Genomic DNA, 23,736 nt, shown 5'->3' with positions numbered 1-23,736 from the left:
ATACATTCATTTTTTAAAATAAAAAATGAATAGAAACTTGTTCTTTGGGTTACAAACTTAAACACTTTTAAGATTAATATTAATAATAATACTACAATAAGAATTTATTTTTAAAAAGAATTCATGTGAATGATATTTATTTTGATTTATAGTATTGCTTATGAAGAATGTTTGACACATAAGAAGAGTTTAAATCTTAACACTTCCTATATTTTATTCCACTATTATCAATTAAACTGGCTCTAAGCGTCAACGCTTATGAAGGATTTCTATTATATTGCCAATAATACTAGCCTTAGGGGTTTAAAACTATTTCATCTCTTTGACACATTATAGCTTCTCCTCACCCTATTTATTTATAAGGTAGAAAGACAAAAAAAAAATTAATTCTATTTATAAGTCATGTCATTAAATTTTTATTATAAATTTTTTTTACCCTCCATTAAATATTAGAGAAAGAAAATATATTATTGAAATATATATACTCAATAAAAGTAAAGTTGAGAACTTATTAAATTTTAAGACAAAGTTAATAAATTTTAAGATTTTTCTTAATATTAATAAAATATGTTGAAAGTGATTTATAAATAACATCAGAAAAGTAAACGAGTATGAGAAAATAAGTTATGTTGATGAGATATGGCATGTAGTGTGTTTTATTCAAATTTTATATTTTATATATTTGTACATATATTCTCAACATTGTCAGTTAAAAATAAGATCGCCTGGGTTAAGTTTATGGCAAAGAGATGTGATTTTCCTTTCTTGTGAGGTAATTTTTAATAAATACTATTTATAGGAGTTTGAAAGGAGAGGTTTTATTTTGACACATGTTTGAGCGTCCAAAAATTCTAAACAATAAATTATAATTGGAATCTTATTTATAAATTTCAGAAAAATAGTCATTGGTGTGAAAAAAAAAAATACCTACTACAAATAAAGCTTGTCTTCTCAATTCCCTTTAGATGAAAATTAGAAAGCAACCAAGAAAAATATGTTGTTGCTATCCTAAATCCTAAATACAATAAAAAGAAAGGAGAATGACAGAGAAGTCCAAAAAGATTAATTAATTTAATTTAGGTCTCGAGTGTCAAGTTTTAAAAATTACAAATTTAGCTCTTAATTTTATAATTTTATTATAATAAATTTGTAACTTGTTTTTTAAATTTTATGGTAGTTGAAGAATAAACAAATTTATTTTTCTATTAAAATTTAAAATATAAGTTGTAATTTCATCACAATAAAATTATAAAATTGAGAACTAAAATTATAAATTCTTAAAATTTAACACTTGAAACTTAAATTAAATTAATTAATCTTTTTAAGATTTCTTTATCATTCTCCCTAAAAAGAAGTAATGTTACCTCATTCTTAAGTACAAATGATCTAACTTCTCTTACTTTATGGACAATGATTGGATTCATTTGGCTATATCTTTTTTTTTTTTCATTTTCATATATAAAATTTGCCAAGGCATATATATTTACACTAACTTGGATGAATACTTGGAGCAACATTGACATGGTTATCAAGATTGGACACCTTCATCCAAGTTCATGAAAAGAACATGATTGGTAGGAAAGTCTATATGATAATTAGAAGTGGAAGATGGGATTGGGTTCTTTTTTAAATCCGGATATTAATTAATTAAGAAATCCAAATCTTTACATTTTTTTTAATCATAAAGTTCCTAGAATTTAGAGTAACAAGAGAAAAAAGAGGGAGTTAAAAGAGGAGGAGAACAAACTCAGTTTCATACACAGATAAAACCATCTTTTTTAAAAAGTCAATATGAGTTTTTTTTTTGGTGAATAAGTCAATAATAGTTAGAGCTAGTGAAACTTGATACACAAGTTGTAAGGTAGTTACTTCCATTGTATGTGATAAATTGGGTCACCCTACTAATCTAACAAGGGTTAGTCTACAAGGTTGTGTTTGGTATCCATCAAAGAAAATTTAAAATATCGAGGTGAGAAAAATCATTATTTTGACATGCAAGGTCATATTGTTTAGACTTCTAAGAAATTTATTTTTCTCCAAGTTAGGTTTGCTTATTTTACACAAGTTTTTGTCGGGATTGGTTTTTGTCAAGGATTTGAAGAGTGTTATTATCTATAGGCTTTATAATCTTATGGCTTGATTGCTTTTGCTGTGCCTTCCTCATACAAAAGGAAGTGAATTTCATTTTTCTCAAAAGAGTTGTGTAACATACAAAATCTTTTATTTGATTCAATATGTATTACCTTTTACAATCATAGTTACGTCGAAAAGATATTATCTAGAGTGATATTGAATCAGCTCATGATCATTTATGAAAAGTCACAATTTTGTTGGTTTCATGATTCCACGAAGATTAAATTATGCAAGGAAGATTAAATTATGCACTGGTTTTATTGAAGCTATTCAAAAAATTACAAACATTCATGACATTAACTATTTGAGCTACAGCATTGTTCAAATCATTAGGAATCTTTTTATGATGGATTGAAAGATTACTTATAAACATGTGTATATAAAAATTAATAATTGTGCTCGCTTTATTGCTCACTTAGCTCAAAAACCACAACACGTCATAGATTGCCTTACATTGCATTGTCATTTTACCAATACCAACAATAAATCTTTATTCCATTAGTTAGAATTAATTATATAGATTGCAAGACATTATTGTGCTTTATCATTTATCAAACTTTTAAAAATATATTACACATCTAAGATGAGTGAGATGACTATCCCCCTGTGTTGTGAGCTGTGATGTGAGACTCTACATAGTTTGTTTATTTTGAAGAATAAACTATAAAGACCACTTCACCACCCTCTACTCATAACTTGAAGCTACCACCTTCAAAATGGCCTATCGGTTTTAAATGTACGAATTAAACTTTTAATTTCACTCTACTCATGTGCAAATAAAAAAAAGTAGTTTACTTACAAACGAAAAACCCAGTTCCTCAAAGTAAAGAAACCTCAAAGAGAAACATGAAAACATAAATTAAAAATAAGCTAGTAAATTTGAAATAACCAAGTTCACCCAGAAAAAAGTTTGGAATAATCTAACTTGAAATCGTAGTGATTTGCCGCAGCACTATCAGTCTTAATATGAAATAACCCATAAGCTTCATTATTATACTTTTATCAAGAAACCAATAACAAACGCTCAAACTTTCCTCTGATGACTCTCCTTCTTCCGTTTGACAAGACATCATCTCCGTGATATTGGGATATAGTATCATTAAATATTCCTGCGTAATCTGAATCCAAGATTTATCCAAAAACAAGTTCCCATATCGGTTGGACAGAGACAGTAGACCCGACCCAAATTAAAATACAAATAGTCAAATATGGTAGACTCTGCCATACAAAAGGCATGCGGATTTAACTCATAAGAGTAAAAATTTTCCTTCCTAAAGACTGACAGACTCAGAAAACAGATCAACAAGATCCTCTCTTAAATTAACCGTCAGAAGCCTTGGGGGAGTTTTCTGGGGTCTTGAGAACTGTCGCTTTCTCGCCCTTGTGAGCCATGACCGTGGCTTTAAATTCCTCCACTATGGACCCGTCCTTGAATCTCAAGGCAAATGTTGAGAGGCCATCTTTCCCTTCATTGGCACTATTGACGCAGGCAAAAGTAACACCTTTCTTTTCCATATTGGTGAGCTTTATATCAGGGTAGAGACGTGCGTTTAAAATCAGCCTGTAATTACCCCTTGTCCTCATGAGAAGTCTGGCCTTTTCATTCCCTCCTGAAGAAATATTCACCTTCAGTTCACCCTTTCCTCGTTCCTTCCAACTGCCATCAACAAACTCAAATAATATTGAATCTGCATTGAACACAACTTTCTCATTTTCCTCGCCCGTTTCAACTACGACCTCCTGCATTGGTGGGAAACCACTTCCCTCAGCTTTAGCAGCAGCAGAGGCGCCTGTTGCCCCAAAAACAGAAGTTCCATTGTTAGATAAACCCAGACCAAAAGGCTTATCGTTTTTAATTCCAAAAATTGAACCAGAACCGCTACCCAGAGCAGATCCTTCACTTGATAAAGACCCAAAGGAAAATGAGGAAGCAGAAAATCCAGTTCCAGCGAGACCACTAAATGCATTTTGGCTGCTTGAAAGCTGTTGAAATGACTTCAAAGAAGTTCCTTCTGAACTAGTCTCTTGTCTTTCAACTGTGTTGTCTTCCTTAGCCACATTATCAGTGTTCCCTTTCTGATCATCGTTTACTGTATCATCACCAACCTTAGTTTGTTCTTTTTCCACCTCACCAGTATTCTCTTTATCTTCAGCATCCTTCTTCCCTTTCTGATCATCGTTTACTGTATCATCACCAACCTTAGTTTGTTCTTTTTCCACCTCACCAGGATTCTCTTTATCTTCAGCATCCTTCTTATCCTCATTACTATTTTTATCAGTTTGTTCTTTATCTACCTCGCCAGCACTCAGTTTTGCTTCAGCACCTTTCTTATCTCCATCATTTTTACTAGTTTGTTCTACATCCGCCTCAGTAGCAGTCTCCTTATCATCAGCATCCTTCTTATCCTCATTATCATTCTTATCATGGTCCTCTCTTTGTTGTTTATCTACCTCAGATTTTTCACCAGTGCTCTCCTCTGCAGTGTCCTCTCTATTAACAACATTTTCTTCAGCAGCATCCTTAATCTCAGTAGATTTCTTCCCTGACTCATCAACTTTGCTCTCTAATTGTTTAATATCCCCATCTTTAGCTTTCTCAGAATCACAAGTCACACCATCAGTACATTTTGTATCATCTGCAACAGTGTTCTCACTAGTTGCTTGTGCTTTAGGGGTAGCTTCCGTAGGTGTAGCACTGGACTCAGGAGAAACCAAGCGTATTCCAGCAAAAGGATTTGTGGATGGAGCAGCATTGGTCTGTTGGCGACGAACTTTAACTATTCTCCTAGTTGCCAAAACTTCATCACTGGCCCTCTTAAAAGTCCCACTCTCAGTTTCTGTGGAATCTTCCTCATCATCAATGGGAGTGTCTCGAGAGAGCTCCCTTCCAGCAGCCCTTTTCTTTGAAGGTGGAAGGGCATTGTCAGCATCCCCCATTGAAGAAAGAAATCAATGGAATACAACTCCAGAACTTCTATTTCACCAAATAAGGAAATAACTGCAGTAAAAAAAAGTAAGATATTAATATTTTCTCCTCAACTAGAAGACAAAACTTAAGGTAATAAGAACAGTATAAGTGTAAAAATCATAGCATATGCATAACGATTCATATGTACACCCAAAATAAGGGTTAAAAATAAGCACAATCACCACATTGTGAGTAAAACACAAATATCATCCAACAGACACAAAGGCAACAACAGAAAATCATCCAATATAAAGTTCACAATGAAACATTTTTTCTTCCTGCTACAAACAAACTACTTCCATTATTCACAGCATGGGCAAGTTTTGAGGGATAAGGGAATCCATAGATATAGATATTTAAAAAAAAAAATCCTCGGAGCCAATTAAATTCATCATTATGTTTCTTGCAAATAATGAAGTTAATCAATCAAGGTTTAAAGTTAGAGAAACTGCAGACAGTATGCATGCTGTATTCACCTAGACAAGCTTGCCTCCAAGGTAACTGCATGTTTTATCTCATTGATATTAACAGCACTATCTTTGAAGGCGAAAAAGAAGTAAATTAATGAGTGGAGATCATAAAACTCTGTTTGTATCACATATGTTGAGGAAACATACATACAGAAGAAACTTCCATGCACAACACTTTCAAAAGCCAACTATTTCAAGCAAATAAACATAAAGAAGAGTACATGGACAATAACACCATAAACCAGTGATTGATTTAGGAAGTCCCATAACAACCTAAGTAATTTTGCACACAAACATTTGCAGGAAATAAAAAAAAAAATCTTGGAAGACTACAAAATAGTGAATCAATAAATTTTCACACGGAAACACAGAGATCCTTAGTAAAGGACAAAAACAGAAGCCAACATAAGTACATCCATAATGAATTCATCTATCACATGTAGACAAAAGATATTAAACAGGTGATTTTATATGTTTGCAATCTTGATCATGATTCCTTGATTTTGAGAAAGAAATGGCCAAACATTAAAACAGAATAAATAATCTGGCTGTATCCTTTTAAGGCTTTGCCTACTTGTAATTCAAGAAAGAAAAAAAAAGTACACAAGATTCAATTTGAATCAACTGAGCAGGGGCGAACCCACGTTGATGGTAAGGGCTCCATGCTTCTCATATATATACATGACATGCTGTTAATGCTAAAGCCTTGGTCTCTTTAATTTCTTCTTTGGTTTCCCCGCCCCACCACACCATAACCAAACAAAACCCCACTCCTTCTTTGCACATAATTATATTAGGTTAGGTAATACACACATCACATTAAAGCACATACACGTTAAGGTATATAATCTTACTAACAAAACTAAGAGAAGTTATCTTTTATTTTTACTAACGAAACAAATCTCCCTAACTTTTTAATTTTTTTTTTTACCACTTACTTTCTTACTGCTATTTTTCTTAATTATCTTACCAACAGAAGTTATCGTGTAATATTAAAAAAAAAGATGCATAGCAGCTTATGTGATGTCCAATGTAAGCTACTAATAGCCTCATTAAAACTTTATCCATATGTTTCTATTATTATTGGCTTACGTCAGATGTCACATTGCTGATTTTTCTTTTTTAATATGAAATGACAACTTCTATTATTAATAAGATAACTAAAAAATAACAGTAGAGGAGTCTTTAGTTAAAAAATAACAAGTTAAGGAAGTCAATTCTAAGCTTTTAAAATTTAGGGGGTTCTGTGCAATTGCCTCAAAGCTCAAGAGAGTTCTTCATACTTTAGGCAAATTACATTGTATATATAAGCTTAAATATTTGATTTTATTATTGTTATTTCATTTTATTAAGTTAGAAAAAAATTAAATAAATAATATGCATATTGATTTTAGTGGGGAAAAAAACTTGGCCGCCCTTGAATTCAAAGGCTGGTTCCTCCCCTGCAAGTGATCAACATTATAACAAGGATGTATAACTCTTGAGCAATCCAAGCATGCAAATAATGCAAATCACCAGCGAAAAAAGCAACAAAGTGATAGGAGATGTACAGTCTCAGATAGTAGTACAATTATTCAGAAGCAGTTAATTGCTGAAGTAAGATTAAGTTTCCATGCCGTTTCTGAAAATGATATAATTCTTTGGGAGAAAACTTGAAAATGAAAGAATTGATTGAGTACTTAGTTTGAAATTTTAACGTATTATAATAGCCATACAAATCATAATTGATAACATCATCATCATTTATAAATATTAGTAAATGAATTGACAACAACTCCAACGTTCTCACACTGGTTTCAGAAAAATCAGGACTACTACCATCTTTCAGATCTTCAATAACCCTTCCATATGATAAAGCAATGAATACGAGTTCAGCCATCACAGGCAAAAGTAATTTGAGAAAGACAACAGGAAAGGGTTAAACATACCAAAGAAAACGCAAGAGTTAGCACACAATTCTCTCAAATGTAAAAGAAGTTTCCTCAAAAAGTTCCCAATGTATCAAAGAATATTGAAGGAATACAAAAATAATCCTAATACCTAGTTAAACTAATAATACCAACGAAAAACAAATCAAAGACTAAAGTAGACCAACATCACTGGAGTTCAAGGCCTTTGAGAAAGTACCATGATAAAGAAAAATTAAAAGCCGTAACTTCATTTTCCAGAAACCAAAAAAAAAAAAAAAAACTAAAACCCTACTCTACGCATATTAGCTAACTATGAGAAGAACATTTCGCAATCACGAGGCAGAATATCAGAATTACACTAACATAACAGTACTAAACTGAGCTCGGGCGATGAAGTACCCGGAAAACAGCACTCACCAGAGGAAGCAAGAAGAGCCTTAGCGGCGGCGGGGGGAAAAGCTTTGCTGAAAGCGAGAGAAAATACTACCTAGAAAGAGAGCGAAAAATCCAGAGAGAGTAAGCTGAAATCCTAGAGTTCGGAATTTCAATTTATTGCGAGTGTTCGGATATGGAAGACAGAGAGAGGGGATTCAGTTTCTCCCTCCTTGCATTTCAGTGATTTAGCTGAGCAGAGGAAGGGTTTTTATTCTTGAGAGAGACACGTCTCTGAATAGGGCTTCTGGGCAGAGATTCCGTTCAAAGATTGGGCTCAGAAAAAAAAAAACTTTGGGCTTCTGAATTTCTGAAATATACACAAATTTGGGGAAAATTAATTATGTCTTGATTGGTCCATATAATTGACCTTTATTTTCAAATAGGTTATTTTATTATATTTGAAAATTTTCAAAAGCACTCACTGTATACTTGAAAACTTATTTTTAGAGTGAATTTCTGTGTGTCAATATGTCATCAGATTAGGGATGGATCTTGTTGGTGTGATTTATGTACCACTTGGGGACCAAGATATAGCATAGGGATTAACTCTGAAATAGTTGTGTCAGGAATTATTTAATTTTAAAAAAATATTTAAGTGACCAGCTTAAAATGGAGGTAAAATATAGAGACAAAATTGATTTTCTCAGAATCTTGATGCATGGAAAGTCCAAAAAAAAAAAAAGAGGAATGAGTGGATGGTTGGAAAAAATTAAAAAATTACTGTACCAAAAAATAAAAATAAAGGAGTGGATGTGGATGAGATATGAATTTGACTAGGATATGACAGTATCAGATTCGCCTAAAATGCGTAGATCTTAAAAAGTAAAATACATGATCATTTCTGAGACATATCCAAAGAGCAAAAAGTTTACAAGTTGATTCCTTAAAGGGAAATTTGTATGTTTTTCAAAAATATTTATCCAAAGAGCAAAAAGTTTACAAGTTGATTCCTTAAAAAGAAATTTGTATGTTTTTCAAAAATATTTGACTTTCATGAATTTAATAAATATATACATCAAGTCAAAAATGTAATTTATTATGTGTGTTTTTTTTATTGTATTAAGTATTTTGATAAAATTAATAAAAATAAAAAAATAATAATGAAATTTCTTAAGAATTTTGATAATCTTATGCATGAAAAGTGATCTTTGATATATTATGCTTTAAGCTAGAATTAGAATGATATAGTCTTATTCTTATGGAAATCTATTCTTTAAAAAAGAAAAAAAAACACGCAAAAACAAGAGGGCAAGACTAGCTTGAAGAGAATTAAGAAGACAGATTAGTGTTGTGCAGAACCATATTGAAGCATCCTGATGGGCATGACTGGATCAACGAGACTCCATTTCCAGCTTCGTGAGCAGTCCTCGCAAAAAAATCAGCGCAGCGAACTAAGTCCCTTGGTACCTCACAAACTGAACAATTCCAATCATCATATATGAGTTATCTGATATGTCTAACTACTTCAATAAAAGGATGACAAGGCCCACGATCTCTGAAGATGACATTTAAGGCTTCTAACGAGTTCTTAAATAATTCAATACTGTCATAACCTTATTGTCGACCAACTTGTAGGCCAAACTTTATGGCAATGAGTTCTGTCTTTAAAATCGAAGCTTCCCTAATTCCACGTTGAAATCCCAGAATCCAGTGGCCTTTTGCATCCCTGATAATTCCTCCACAGCCTGCATGTTCTCATCTTATAATAGAGGTGTCAATGTCCACAGAGAGTATGCCTTCTGGTGGTGGATTCCATCTTGGGATCTCTTGGTTCTACTCCTGAAAAGCAGCATGCTTGTATTTGTTCTGAGTGAATGAATTAGTCATTAGTCTCTCATGTGTCACCTGCTACATAAACATTTTAATCTTCTCCGGTAATGGCCATTATGATGGAATTCTATTCTGATGAGTTGTTTTCAAGTATTCTTTCCATTCTATTTCTTATTTAACAGTATCGTTCCACCTTATCAATATGACTAATGGATGAATAATGTGGAGCAGCCTTATGAATTACTATTCAGCATTGTATCACTATACAACTACAAGACATATCACATCCTTATATATTAATTACAATGTTTTAAAACAGATATTAATTGTATTTTTGCCATTGGTTTTACGTCAAAAGTTGAAATAGACACACACTCTTATATCTCCAAAACTGCCGTTGTTGCTGTTATTTTTTTCTTATGTTTTGGTCATAGTCTTATATTACTAACTATCCTCGTAAGTTTTGAAAGATTAAAAACTCAATTTATGGTTGCCATTTCATCCCTCTGAAATTTTACTCATTATTGATAAATAATGTTCTTCCTCTGTGATTGAAAGAGTGAGCTAACTATAGCCGTTTTAGTCAATACAAAATCTTTAAAATTAGCTTCATTCAATTCAGTTCAAAATCCATTGATGTTAACACTGATGATCTTCCCATTACAAATTTTCAGTTCAAATTCATTCAAATCTGAAGAGCCTAAAAAGAGATGTTTCTGATGTATTTAAAAGTGAGAGTTTGAATAGTTTGCCTAAACTTGTTATTTTCTATTTATGTTTTAGATTTGAAATACAACTTATGTATAAACATTTAAGCATCTTTTAACTAATATTTTAAACTCATCCTAATAATGGTTATAACTTGAAAAAGATACCAATAAAAATTTTTGCAAAAAAGACTTGTCAATGATAAATTGTCTAATTAAGAGTGCAATTGGATACAGCACGTTTCACATTCCAAAAGTGGCTTTTAACTTTTAGGATGTAGAATATTGTTTGAAATGTATATTTTAGATGAGATATGCTTTGAAAAAAGAACTTTTAAATGGGTTTCAAATGGAGAAAATGAAAAGCTCCTTAGTCTAGCTTTTCAAATGTAAATTCACTTTCTTTGTGTGAGATTGACAGATTACAAAATTATCCTTATCATGTAAAATGACAATTGTATCCAACAAAATTTAACTTTTACACGTGGCTCACAAGCTCAACCCTACTTATATCAAGCTGATGGCTCATGAAGCCATTAATCAAATTTTACTTTACCATATATTTCGTTCAATATTGTATACGAGTCATTTTTAATTAATTTATTAAAATTAATGCATGTTAGTTAATGTACCAAAATTAATTTAAAATTAAACTAATTTTCATTTTCATTTTTAAATTTAAATAAAAAGTAATTGATAATGAGAAGAGTTTTTTTTTTTACAATAAAAATGTTACACTTCTTTTTTAAAATATTTAGAAATATATTTTTAGAATTATATATAAAAATTTTTATAAAATGGGAATAACTTATATTAAAGACCAAATATCAAAATAACCGTATAGAATGTAAATAATAAATAACTATTTATTACATAATTTTTTTAATATTAAATTATATATTTTTATTTTTATTATCTAACATTTTAAATTTTATATTGTTTTAAATTTGTTTTACATTTTTTAAACATTTTTAATGTATTATATTTGTATAACAAAAATTATAAGTTATTATAAATTAATATTCTTTTTTGTCATTGCACATTAAAAAGTACATTTCAAAACACAAATTTTTATTAACCCAAACAACTTTTAATTTATTAAACTGACTTTTGAAAAAAATATATCCAAACACAAATTTCATTACAATAACTGACTTTCATCAAATTAACTTTTGCCAAATGAACTTTCATCAAATTAATTTTAAACAAACTAAAAACCAAACACACACTAAATTTGATAGTTCCTAAGAATAATTTGTACCATTAATTTAATTAGAATAGCAGTAGAAATATGATAAAGGAAAACACGAGCCAATGATTTCATAACCCAATGGCATGTAAGCTTCCTTATAAGTGGAAGGTCACAAGTTCACTCCCACTGGTGAATTCAGGTTGCCTATCCTTAAAAACCACGACGAACAGAAATGGGAGAGATGTTAGGGAAGAATGAAGTCATCAACAGAAACGGGACAGATGTTCTTGAGGAAGAATGGTTATTTTCTCTATTATGAGTCCATGATTACAATCCAAGTAAATATCAAAGTGAAAACCATGAGCAAGATTTCACTTCAGAGGGACTACCTAGAATCAGAACACGCAATCATAATTCCGCTTTTCTACATTCACAATGGCACGAGAGAATATTTGAGGTCAAACGCCTCAAAAAGAATCTTCTATAAATTCTAATAAATTGTAACTACCTGAACCTATGAGATAGTATTATACCACGTACAAAATGAGAAAACTCAGGCCACTACCAAACCACAACACCAGGAAACAGAAACAGCCAGTCCGCACAATGCTAACATCGCCTCCTTAAGAAAACCTGCAGTTCAAACTAGAGAAAATGAAAATGGCAGCATATAAGAAAAGTAATAGGGAAAATACATCAGTAAATCCCTCTAATTTGATTGCATTTTGTTTTTAATTCCTATAGTTATATTTCGCTATTCTCAATCCCTATAGATTGATCCGTCTGCAACATTGATCCCTATAATTCAAAAATGCACATAAAGATCATGAACTGGCATTGAGAGTTAATTTTGCTAAGGTATACTTAACTCTATTAACCATATTGTTTACGTGTACTTAATCATGCCTTCATCTGCCACATTCTGTTAAATCCAATTATATAAGGAAGCTTTTTTGCCCCCTATCTTTTATTTTTAATCATATCTAGTCAATTTATTTTTATGTCAGTATATTTTTACCATGTCAGCAAAAGGAATAACAGAGTTACAGCAAAATTAACTCCATCAAATCAATTCATGGTCATTATGTGAATTTTTTAAAACTATATAGACTAAGATGGATCAAACTAAAAGCATTGAGAACAACTATAAAGACTAAAAACAAAACACAATCAAAGTACATGGACCTACTATTGTATTTTCCCAAGGTAAGTAGGTGTAACATCTTACAAGCACATGCAATACAGATGATACAGACTAAGTTGGATATCAATACAAGAACCGGATGTGGAAACTTATCCACAGTACTTTTGCTCTTCTCCTAACCTTAAATATTCCTAGGAGCTGGAACCAACTGTCCTTGATGTTAACTAGTGATGTGGTGTAAGCACTGCCAGAAAAGGAGAAAATTGAGTGAGGACCAAGAAATTCGAATCAAGCAAAATTAGAAATGCAAGTATAAATACAAAGACATTCCTAGTTCAGGTCAATAATGCTATGGTAAATAATCAAGTAAAAATCTCCGCAGATTCAACAGAAGCTACTATATGGAAAGAGTTTGCCAAGGGCAATTCAGAAAGTAGGGTGCCTTCAGGATTTGGTTAAGGGGAAAAACACTCTATGGGCCATATGCAATGATCAAAAGCTACATTGACAGCTTCATGAAAATACAAATTACAGCCATCAGATTGAGATGTTAACCTGATAGTACACAAGATTATAAAGGAAACCTATATAGCAATGACTATATCCAAGAGATAAGCCAGGGCAATTTAATCAACTGGAGCTCAGAAAGTGCAATTAGCATTATGCTAAGAAATCCCAACCCAATGGCCATACAAACCCACGGAAAAATAGGTAATGAAGGAGATGTGGTCATCCGTTCCCAAATATGCAGCATTATAATATTTAAGAATCAATTCACCCATAAAAGCTAGAAGAAATGGAGTAAGTCAGCAAGTTGTCTAAACGGGAGTTAGAAATGGCACTTCAGAAACAATTAATCACCAGAGACAAAATTGGATTTTCACACTGCCCCAACCAATTGCTTTTAGGCTGACAGGGCTCCTTCATTATTCGTACCCCACTGTTCATCAGCCTCATTGCCATTAACAAGTACTGCACCATCTGCAGAGTCAGCATCCACAACAACTGCCTCCTCTTGGCTTCCTACCTCTCCATTCAGTTCCTCTGTAACGTGCTCTTCTCCATTTTGTTCAGTTAACTGTAACAAAGGGATACAGACAAATTTTTCCCCATTACTTAGAATATAAAGAATCAAACACTACACATTTATTTGTGAACTTCAAATGATCAGCATACCTCATGATTTGAGTCCCCATTCTCAAGAGGCTCCTCTGCATCTTCAATCTGCATGTTTCTGAATGCTTCAACAAGGGTAACGCGAGATTCGGCAGCATGGTTAATGTAATCTTCTGCAGGAGGATAAACACCCCTATAATAAACAAAATAACTAATTTGTCAGTGAACATAGTATGCAAAACGCCAATACCAATGATCAAAGCCGTAAGAAAATATGGTTTCTCGTGAATATGGTTTCCCACACACTGACCGTGTTTCTGCAGCTTTAGATTCAACAGCAAGTGCAACTTGCCAGTCTTCAAACAAATTGGGATACTCCTCAGGATCAGCCAATGACTCAGCAGCTTTTGGATTAACCTGGGCAAACAGCAAAAACATATGAGAGATGTATAGTTGAAGTATGATCTACATGCCTATGGAAAAAATGATAAAACTACCCGGACATGACAACAGAAGTCCAACCCAAAAATTGTCTTGCCAACTACAGAAGTCAGGCAGTTCCATAGTTTCAGTAAACATTACATATATGAATTAGAATTACCTTGCTGAGATCTTTTCTCCAAATTGCCACAATCTCTGAGACCTTACTAGGGAGATAAGATCGTGCCATTAGAGCTGCCTCAGGAATCCGGTTGCTGCAAAAACCACAAGACAGCTATGTATAACTGCACTTCTAATCTGAAACAATTCCCCCTCCTTGTGTAACTAATTTCAAAGAGTATAAGAACAAAACTGTAGAAAATTACCTTTCTATCAACAATTGCAGGCAGTCTTCAAGCCTACCCAACATAAATAAGCAAAGGAATGCAACATTGTTTTTCCCTTGCTCTTTAGCAAGGGTTGCAAGTTTTGATATTCCCTCTGCATCACCTAAAGAAGAATAAAGCAGTAACAAACCACTCAAATCCATTGCATGCTTTAGACACTCCTCGGCCATTTCTAACTGCAAGAACATAGTATAGAGTGAGCTGCAATGGAGCAGGAGAAAAACCCAACAAGAATCAATTTTGTAACAATGTAACAAGACCCAAGACTCAAAATTCTAATAATTCGCCAGAATGAAGAAAAAATTTTAAACCGAAATTCCAATTTGGCCTTAGCAAAACCTCTTGCATAAGCTTCAGTAAGGCCAATAATTCCTCATGAACACATGATCAAAATAAGCAGTACAATACGAAATCATATGGATATTTAGGCATAACAATTTTGCAGAAATGTTGAAGCCTTGGAGAAATCACCCAAATATGTATATATATGTTACACAGATAAGCACCTTGCCAGTAGACATAGCTAACTCTCCCAACTGCTTCCATTTAGACTCACTGTGCACTTCTGTAGCAATACTCTACAAAAAGAATGATGCAGTATCACTAGGTATGAATTAGCTTGTTGAATATACCCATGACAGATGAAAGAAACAATCATAAATTTCACGTGTTTACTGATTTCTCCTCACAGGTACAATATATGAACTTACCTTAGCAACCTCCAATCTTCCAAGCTGTATGGCAAGCTCAAATCTGTAGTCAGGGTCAGTAGCTACTTCAAGAGCTTCCTCTATCATCCCACGTGATTCCAGGAAACGAGCCACACTATCATTAAATCATTAAAGTATGCAGATCATATGAGTGCCAACCTTTAGATTTGAAATCTGAAGTACCAATAAATGATACAAGGCCCACAGAACAATTAACTAAACCAAAGCAATGTTGAAATGAACATATAATAGTGACGTTGCAATGATTCATATAAGATTATGTGTTGATAAAAAAAACCATAAAAGCATTAAGGCAAAGACCAAAAACTTAGAAGTAAAAAGGCCCGATAGAAATCATAACATAAAAAACAATGTAAGAACCTACAAGCCATCAATAACCAAACAAATTACTGTCAGAACATACTCTGGTCAGCCACTGAACAAGCATTCTCATATTCCATCAGGCTGACTAGGGAACCATACCAAAATATTTTGTCGAGGAAAAAATTGAAAGGGAATATAATACATTATAATTAGATATACGAAAATTTATGAAGCACAGTTCTTTTATCAAAAAGCACGTTTCAAACTTATATACCAGAATTTCTAAAATGAGAGAACTGATAATTTTTCCTCCTTACTATTAACATAATCAAAGTTAACTGCAACCTGTTATGATGCTCTTTAGGAATTGTTGGCAGAACTTCATCGGCTCTTTCCAGATCACCACGCATCACAAGAGTCTTGTACTCAATCAAGCTTAAAAGCAGTGTGTACCCCATAACACTGCAAGAAATCAAATAATTAGAGAAAACAGGCCAGATTACAATTGTGACTTTAAATATTAAAAAACAAAAGGTCCACTTACTTGAACTCCTTGTCTATCAAATAAACCCTACTTTGGCTGGCAAGATATCCCAGCAAGTACATAGGACGGTCCAAATGAAACATTGTAGTTACCTGAATTCGTTGTATCAATGTATTATAAATCAAGAGGCCTCATAAGAATCATGTAGTTGACTAAATATATATATGTATGTATGTATATATATATATATATATTTATCAATTTATTTTGAACCTAGAAGGGACAAGACCTAATACCTCACCACCAACACAGTAGTTAAGTCTCCAGGAGGAATTGTTATAGATGAAACAATCCCCAACCCAGATGCCAGTCCTGACACGTTCATTCATTTCATGAAGGAGATCGAAGGCATCTTCAACACCCTGCTCATCAACAGGTCTTCCACTATCCAACGATGATGCAACAACATCACGCTGCAATAATGAACTGTTAAATGTTTCCAATGCTTTACACCACAGCAAATAAAGCAAATTAAAAAGATAAATGTAAGGGAAAAAGAGTTCTTCAGCAAAAGCCAACTGTACGAAGATAATGAATTTTCTTAGAATCCTCACATTGTACTTCAAGATGTAAAATGATGTATCACTTGCAATTGCCAGTAGATCACCACTGTCAGCCCAGTAAAGGTTCTGATACAAGGAAATGGCAAAGCAAAAGAAGATGTAAAATTGGAAGAAGAAAAGCATATGACTGCATGTCATCTAATTTAAAGCACTTACTTTCACATTAACATCAATGCGACGAATCAACCTGCATTCAGCCCAATCATAAAAGCAGATGAAGTCGTTTGAGCACATTGCCAGTAAAGTACCACCAAATATTCGTTCAGCTGAAAATGTAGGTCGGATACTCTTCTTTTCCTGCATTCCACATTAGTTGGACATTGATTACAATTTCCCAAGAAGAAATTTGTTTCATTTAATTATTTAAAAGCATCTAAAACAGAAGAAAATAATAAATAATTCTCCAGAACTAGAACCAATTTCTGCAATACACAAAACTATAATGCAAATATGTTATTAGCAATTCAGCATTGGAAGAACATTTCACAAGCTATTGTCATATTGTTTTGACATAACGCTTGGGTTGAGTAAAATTAACAGCCAGCATAGCTTAATTACCACAACAAGAACAGAAGCGCTCTTTGCTTTCCTCCTAATGAAAATAGTAAGAAAGTGTTGTTTCTTACCATTTCTTTTGCAGGACCCAGGGAAAACAAAAACAAAAACAATTTAATCGACGACAAACCTGAAAATTTTTGCTAAAAATTTTAATCCTTGATGTACTTTCTCTGACAGCGTATTCCCCATCCGAAGACCAAACAAACTCCAATGCTGAGCCAAATGACCTATTCCTCCATGCCAAGGCAGTGTAAATAATATACTCACCATCTCCACACACAACAACAAATCTGCCGTTTGGATTGTGCTTTAAAAACTGAAAGCAAATTAGTAAATAGCTGTTCAGTCACTACATACAAACTTGAACCCAAAGGAAGACTATTATTTTAAAGTAGATTGAATGGCACACAAAATACAGTTCACAACCAATGTAATGTATGAGTTTATCTACATATCTAAATAATGTCAAGAAAGATACAACGAGGATATGAAAAAGGTTAACTCGCAAAATGATGTACAGGGTTATTTGCTAAGGTTCATGAAGGTTTGCAAATTCAGGGCAGAATTGATCAAAAAATTAGATCACAAATTAAAAAGTGCAAAACCAAATCTAAAACAGAAGGATGCCAGCTCACCTGCGGGTAGAGATCACAGGTGCCCAATTCCTTGACAGCCAAAGGTAACCTTTCTCCATCGGCCACCTAAGAAATAAAGTAATTATAGCAGTATGTCAATATACATATATATAAAAAACTTTCCACCTCTTGCTCAGGATATGAATGAGCTCAAACCTCCACGTCTGCTCCTACACTCTTTATATTGACAGTTTGAATTTCATTATGCTTTGCCCAAATAATTTTCCCACTGTTATCCATGCTGGCTACCGGCACTTCTCGACCAAGTTTGACCATGATAGTTCCTTCATCATAGCCAATGACAACCCTGCAAAGAAAGAAGTTTTGGTTTTGTTTTATGCAATGGGAGTGGAATGAAACAAATAACTTTACAGCTTCAATAATGAAATTCTCCATTTCAAGCTTCATATAAGGTGAAACTGAAACAAATAAGCTGGCATCACACCTTAGGAGGATATAAAGAATTTCTCTAATCAGTAACCAAAAATGCAGGCTTTGTTCTTGATACTATCAAAAGGCTTTGGTGGAATACATGCTTGTTTGAACGGGCTTTTCATGAAAAAGCTCAACAAGGCCTTTTTTGTATATAAAGGCATATGGAATTTATTTTTTTACTAACAATAATAGATAAAACAGCCTGTTTTTTGCGCACATACTTTTCACATGCTAAAATTTTTAGCCTTGCAACAGAAAAGTTTTATCCTATGGGCACTAACTAAGCAACCATCACAAAACAGGATGAAAAATTAACAAACTCACCGGCGTGAACCTTTGATGTATCCAATTGCCCAAACTCTTTCAAGACCATAGTTCAATGTGTTCTCAAGCCTGCAAGGCATGTTAAATTAATATAATAAGGGAGAAAAGTGAAGCAGTATCCTGAAACCTGGATTGAATTAGTCAAACTGGGAAACAGCGAAGCATTAAGTCCAGTAAACAAATCAAACCTATTCTGTCTGTTTGACTGCTTTAGACTGGCCTAAACCATTTAAACCAGCCAGGTTGTCTCATGAACTGGTGACCTGGCATGGGTTCTTGAAAACCACCATGTCATCACCTTAAAAAAAATATTGTGCATACAGTAGGGTTTGAACCTAGTTCCCCATGAATGCTTTGCATACTGGAAACATGATTGGCATCTTCAATTCTTAATCTTCAAGTAGATATGTCCAAACAAGTGATACAATATATAAATATATAATAGATTCATGTTTTACAGGTACAATAATCACATGTATATTTTACATACGTATACTCCCTCTATTAAAAAATGTAAGACATTTTTAGTCCTTCAAGGTGTAATTATTACCTTTTTCCCAAAAATGCCCCTATTGAATAAATCACTTTACATTTATTTTAGGGTAAAACACCCAATTAAATAGGGGTTAATGTGAAAAAATAAGATTAATTTAAATACAAATAACTACTTTATTAGAGAATGAGATTCGATTAAAAATGCCTTACATTTTTTAACAAAAAGAGTAATTATTTTTTAAATAATTAAATTTTATATACATTTAAGAAATCAACAGGCCTAATTGACATAACCAGTTAACTGACTTAACAGTCTAACTAAGTCGAGCTTTTAAAATATTGGGAAGAAGTAACAAACAACAATGAAGTCTGCCATTATCAAATTCAACAGTCTTCAAGTGATCATCAATTCTAGATATTAAAGTCAACAAATGAACTCTTTCCAATCTGGATTTAAAGTATAATGGTAGCTTAAAACCCCAAAAAAATGCATCCAACCTCATAAAAAAGGTGGCCCAAGGGGAGAGGAATGTGCAAAGTAACATAAGCATAAAGATAGAGCTCACAACTCCTGTGTCTAGCAAATATTACCTATAAGTTGTTGAGTGCCATATGCGCACTGTGCCATCCTCAGAACCGGTAATGATAATAGGAAGTTCAGGGTGAAAGCAAACAGCAGATACATTGTGTGCGTGACCTTCTAGAGTCTGAACACAACTTTTGGCCTGATAGTCCCACACCTGTTTCATGGGTTTTATTATTTAGTAATTCAATTCAAACTCACAAATAGATAAATGAAACAAGAAAAAATAAGAAGAAAAGTAAAAGAAGTAAAAATTAAAAGCAAACCTTAGCAGTGTGATCATCAGAACCAGTAATTAGATAAGGTTTGTCACCACCTGTGAAGTAATCAACACAGTTCACCCCTTTCTGATGGGCATCCAATGTAAAATTGGGATCAGGTGAACCAAGATTCCAAACCTGGAAAGAGAAGGCAACGGGAGAATTATATATTTTACATGGCATGATAGAATTAAACAAAGAGAAAGAAGTAAACAACCAGTGACATGAACTCATTATACCTTTATGGTGCGATCAAGAGATGCACTGGCAAAGGTGTTGGTGTCTTTAGGATTAAATGTCACTTGCATCACGTAATGAGAGTGCCCCTCAAATATCTGAGTACAAATCCAGCCTTTCTCCCAATCCCAAAGCTTTATGAGCATATCATCAGATGATGACAGCACATAAGGAAGGGTAGGATGAACCGCCACGCACCTAATGTAATCTGTATGTGCCTCGAAAACTTTAACTTTGTCCATTGTGTTGTAATTGTATACGCGGATGAACATATCATCTGCTCCAGCAACCACCCACTGTTTGCGTGCAACAAACTTGGCTGACCTAACTGCAAAATCACGCTGTACATGAGCTCCATTGTGGTCTTTTAAGTTAGAATAATATAATGAAAAGATACACCTTCAAACAATTCCAAGGAGAAAAATAGGAAAAAAATTAGAAAGAATAAAACAGATAAAGATCACGTACCTGGTAACTCAGTAACCTCAAAAGACTTGGCCATGGTCTGAAACAGCATGAACAGCATAAAAGCTAAGTACTCCCCGTACAAATTAAAACTGACTAATTTAAAGCAAAAAGGCTTTTGAAAAATGGAAAAATGCAAACGAAGAGTTCAAAAATTGGAAACTATCATCTTTTAGTTTAAATCTAGAAACAGATGTAGCATGCACGGCAAGTGATCATTAGGATCAAGATTTGATGATAGGTCAAGCAGGAAAAGTATCAGAAAACCACCGAATCCTCCTCATAACCACCAAATACAGCATGCAAAGTTTATAAAACAAAAGGCAAACATAATATTCTTCCAAACGAAATACTATTTTCAAAATTTTCAACTGCATTGACAGCATAACTAGACTTTAAGAACATTCAGAACATTTTAGACCACAGAATCTCACCAAAAATACTGTGACATACACGTTACTGACAACCAATTTGTGTTGAAGGGAGCCACTAGTAGCCTTTGTTATTTTGACAAGGTATGCGTCATTTTGAAGATGCTACATATGGAGTGAAAATAACATTCTATTCATTCCAATTTATGGTTACTTAAATTTCACATGGCTACCGATTGTCAAGTACACATTGATGCCGGTGGCTGTAGCCCTCATTCTGTTTCTTCATGTTTCTTTCTAATGGCATTAATATCTCTTCGTTTCTCACAAAAAAGTAGGCATTGAAGCACAAAATGCTACAGTAATTTCCAACCATGCTCCAACATAAACAATAAGTAAAAGGTCATTCTGTTTCTTTTTCATGAGGGCAGGCTTCTTAAGCTCTAACTATACAGTAACTAAATATACACATGTTGGTCCTCTACAATATTTGCCTCTTTACTCAAATACTCATTCGAGTAGCGCACCTGTACCTTGTGTTCATAGGTATGCATGTGTGCCTAAGGGCCTGATAAAAATGAACATGGGGTAGCAATCCAGAATCACCGTAATTAATTATACTAATAAATTTCACAATTCTAATCTTTCAGTTTGAACAGAAGAATGCAAAAGGCACACCAGAAAATGCATTCTGCTGCGTATGATTAAGTGTTTCAGAAGTTTGATAAAGCCACTAAAATATGTCATGTACCTTACAGCAAACTATTTTGGTAGAGAATTCACCTTGAATCAATGCTTTGCAGTAATACATATCCACCATAATGATTACATTTATCCTTTGGCTAAAACTCACAAGCTATAAGTTTTAACAATACACAGAATCTCAATTTAAAAAATTTCAGATACCTGGGATTGGTAGTTCCAAATACAGACAGTTCCTGAGTATAAACTTGCCAGAATCCTGCAATAACCATGGCAACATCACACAATTCAGCAAAATACCCAGCGATGTAATATTTTCCTATCCTATGTCAACAGTAATCCCGTTGACAATCACACGATTTGTATTGGCAAAGTCCTCACAGATGCCGCACATGAGAAATAATCAAATTAAGAAGGCAATAATAGATTTTAGTAATGAATGGGAAAATTAAAAGATGGTTCCAATTTAGCTTCGCATGAAAAACTTTCGAACAAAATCAGCGAATGATGAAGGATTACCATGGTTCTGTTGGATGTAGATCCACGGACTTTACTCTCTCTGATCTTTGTGCAAGCTTTCGCTGTCAATGAAATAGCAAAGCGAGACGTTAGCAAAGTAATCAGTAAAATAGGAATCCACACTGTGCTTGGTTACTGAGAACTCGAAATGAACAAATCTCGTTGACAAGTTAAGCATTTCTCAGCAACCAACCACAGCAACATCATCATATGTATAAGACATGAGCCCAAAATATAACATAGACCTTGAATCGAATAGAAAAAACATCAGTACCTTAATTTCGAGCCTGAGAGGCTGCAAAAGCACGTAAGAAGAAACAAACAGACACAAGTCAGTGCACAATTCGACAATAGATCCCCCAGAAATCCAAAACACAAAACTAACAAAGCAATTAAGAGTCTCAAATTTCGAGAAGGATGAGTTTCAAAAGAGTTAACAACATAATCAGAGAGCATCAAATCGAAGCCAACTCGCTCCAGATCTAAGGTGTCAGAAATGCAGAAGCGCTTGTGAAGGAACAGATCAGACAAGAAGCTCACCATTTTCACAGATTGGAGATGTAACTCGCTTTAATCGAGAACACTCCTTGGAGATCAGAAGCGAATTCGAAGACGAGCCCAGGAGATCGTGCACAGAAGCCAATTCGAAGGGAAGACGTTTTCCGCAAAGTATACGAGAGAGCAGTGTAAATATTGCGATGTGGAAGAGAGAAAGAGGGGGCGATGCTGTGAGTTAAAAGCTGTAATTACGAAAATGCCACCGCGTGGGGCTCTGTCGTATCTGAGGGCGGGGATCGGCCGTGGACCGAAGGGGACGATGAGATAGACGGACGAGATCTCGTCATTACTATCTAATGTCTATTGGGGTGTTACAGTGTTGATTAACGTGTTCTAAGCGCCCGGTGACATGCTTGCCATGGTGGCGCCATGGGCCCCGCTCTTTTGTGTGTGCGTGTGTGTGTGTAGAGAGAGAGAGATTACCGAAATACGCAATGAAAAATTGAAAATCCAATCCGATGATCAACTAGTTAGTGCGTAGAAAATCTAAATTTATTTGATAATTATTAATAATATTACCTTTTTAGTATTAAAAAGTTAACTGCATTTCAATTAACTGTCTAATTGGAGAGCTAATTTCATACGAATGATATGTATTGCATAGATAAGCATGCTTTAAAAATTAATTAAGAATTGTTATGGTTTTTAACTTTTCATTGAATTAAATTGTTTGTAACTAATAACTGTATAAATAGCCAGGTAAAGCACGGAATTGACAAATCTGCTCTGAATTAAATTGTTAGGATACTCGTTTTTTTTTTTTGGTTATAGGATACATAAT

The 23,736-nt window shown here is 33.6% G+C and overlaps 2 protein-coding genes across 5 annotated transcripts; both read right to left on the bottom strand.

Annotated features, from left to right (window-relative positions):
• Positions 1-3,207: 3,207 nt before the first annotated feature.
• Positions 3,208-8,106, bottom strand: LOC129291616 (nuclear pore complex protein NUP50A-like). 2 transcript variants are annotated; one of them, XM_054929075.1, is made up of 2 exons: positions 7,881-8,106; positions 3,208-5,131 (listed from the first exon to the last, which is right to left on the bottom strand). In XM_054929075.1, the coding sequence occupies exon 2, from the start codon at positions 5,068-5,070 to the stop codon at positions 3,454-3,456; it is 1,617 nt and encodes a 538-aa protein (XP_054785050.1). In that variant the 5' UTR covers positions 5,071-5,131; positions 7,881-8,106; the 3' UTR covers positions 3,208-3,453. The 2 variants fall into 2 exon arrangements, with proteins under 2 accessions (XP_054785050.1, XP_054785049.1); XM_054929074.1 differs by having other exon boundaries at positions 7,899-8,106.
• Positions 8,107-11,869: 3,763 nt separating this feature from the next.
• LOC129290698 (coatomer subunit beta'-2-like) lies at positions 11,870-23,093 on the bottom strand. 3 transcript variants are annotated; one of them, XR_008588514.1, is made up of 26 exons: positions 22,938-23,093; positions 22,672-22,692; positions 22,398-22,459; positions 22,083-22,137; positions 20,809-20,845; positions 20,343-20,668; positions 20,110-20,241; positions 19,852-20,000; positions 18,766-18,834; positions 18,163-18,313; positions 18,007-18,072; positions 17,499-17,687; positions 16,970-17,110; positions 16,805-16,879; positions 16,487-16,663; positions 16,251-16,342; positions 16,052-16,168; positions 15,383-15,497; positions 15,179-15,250; positions 14,652-14,848; positions 14,447-14,540; positions 14,156-14,262; positions 13,906-14,038; positions 13,508-13,807; positions 12,910-12,973; positions 11,870-12,218 (listed from the first exon to the last, which is right to left on the bottom strand). XR_008588514.1 is itself a non-coding variant. In XM_054927575.1 (26 exons), exons 1-25 carry the CDS (start codon positions 22,938-22,940, stop codon positions 12,954-12,956), a joined length of 2,742 nt encoding a protein of 913 aa, XP_054783550.1. In that variant the 5' UTR covers positions 22,941-23,093; the 3' UTR covers positions 11,870-12,218; positions 12,910-12,953. The 3 variants fall into 3 exon arrangements, 1 of the variants encoding a protein (XP_054783550.1); XR_008588513.1 differs by having other exon boundaries at positions 13,591-13,807; positions 22,938-23,092; XM_054927575.1 differs by having other exon boundaries at positions 13,666-13,807.
• Between the last annotated feature and the right edge of the window lie 643 nt (positions 23,094-23,736).

Source organism: Prosopis cineraria, unplaced genomic scaffold, assembly GCF_029017545.1.
Source record: "Prosopis cineraria cultivar Desert tree isolate PC_DT_omini unplaced genomic scaffold, ASM2901754v1 PC13, whole genome shotgun sequence".
NCBI classification, from domain to species: Eukaryota; Viridiplantae; Streptophyta; class Magnoliopsida; order Fabales; family Fabaceae; genus Prosopis; species Prosopis cineraria.
Note: the sequence above shows the minus strand (reverse complement) of the source record. Positions and strands in the feature narration are given on the sequence as shown.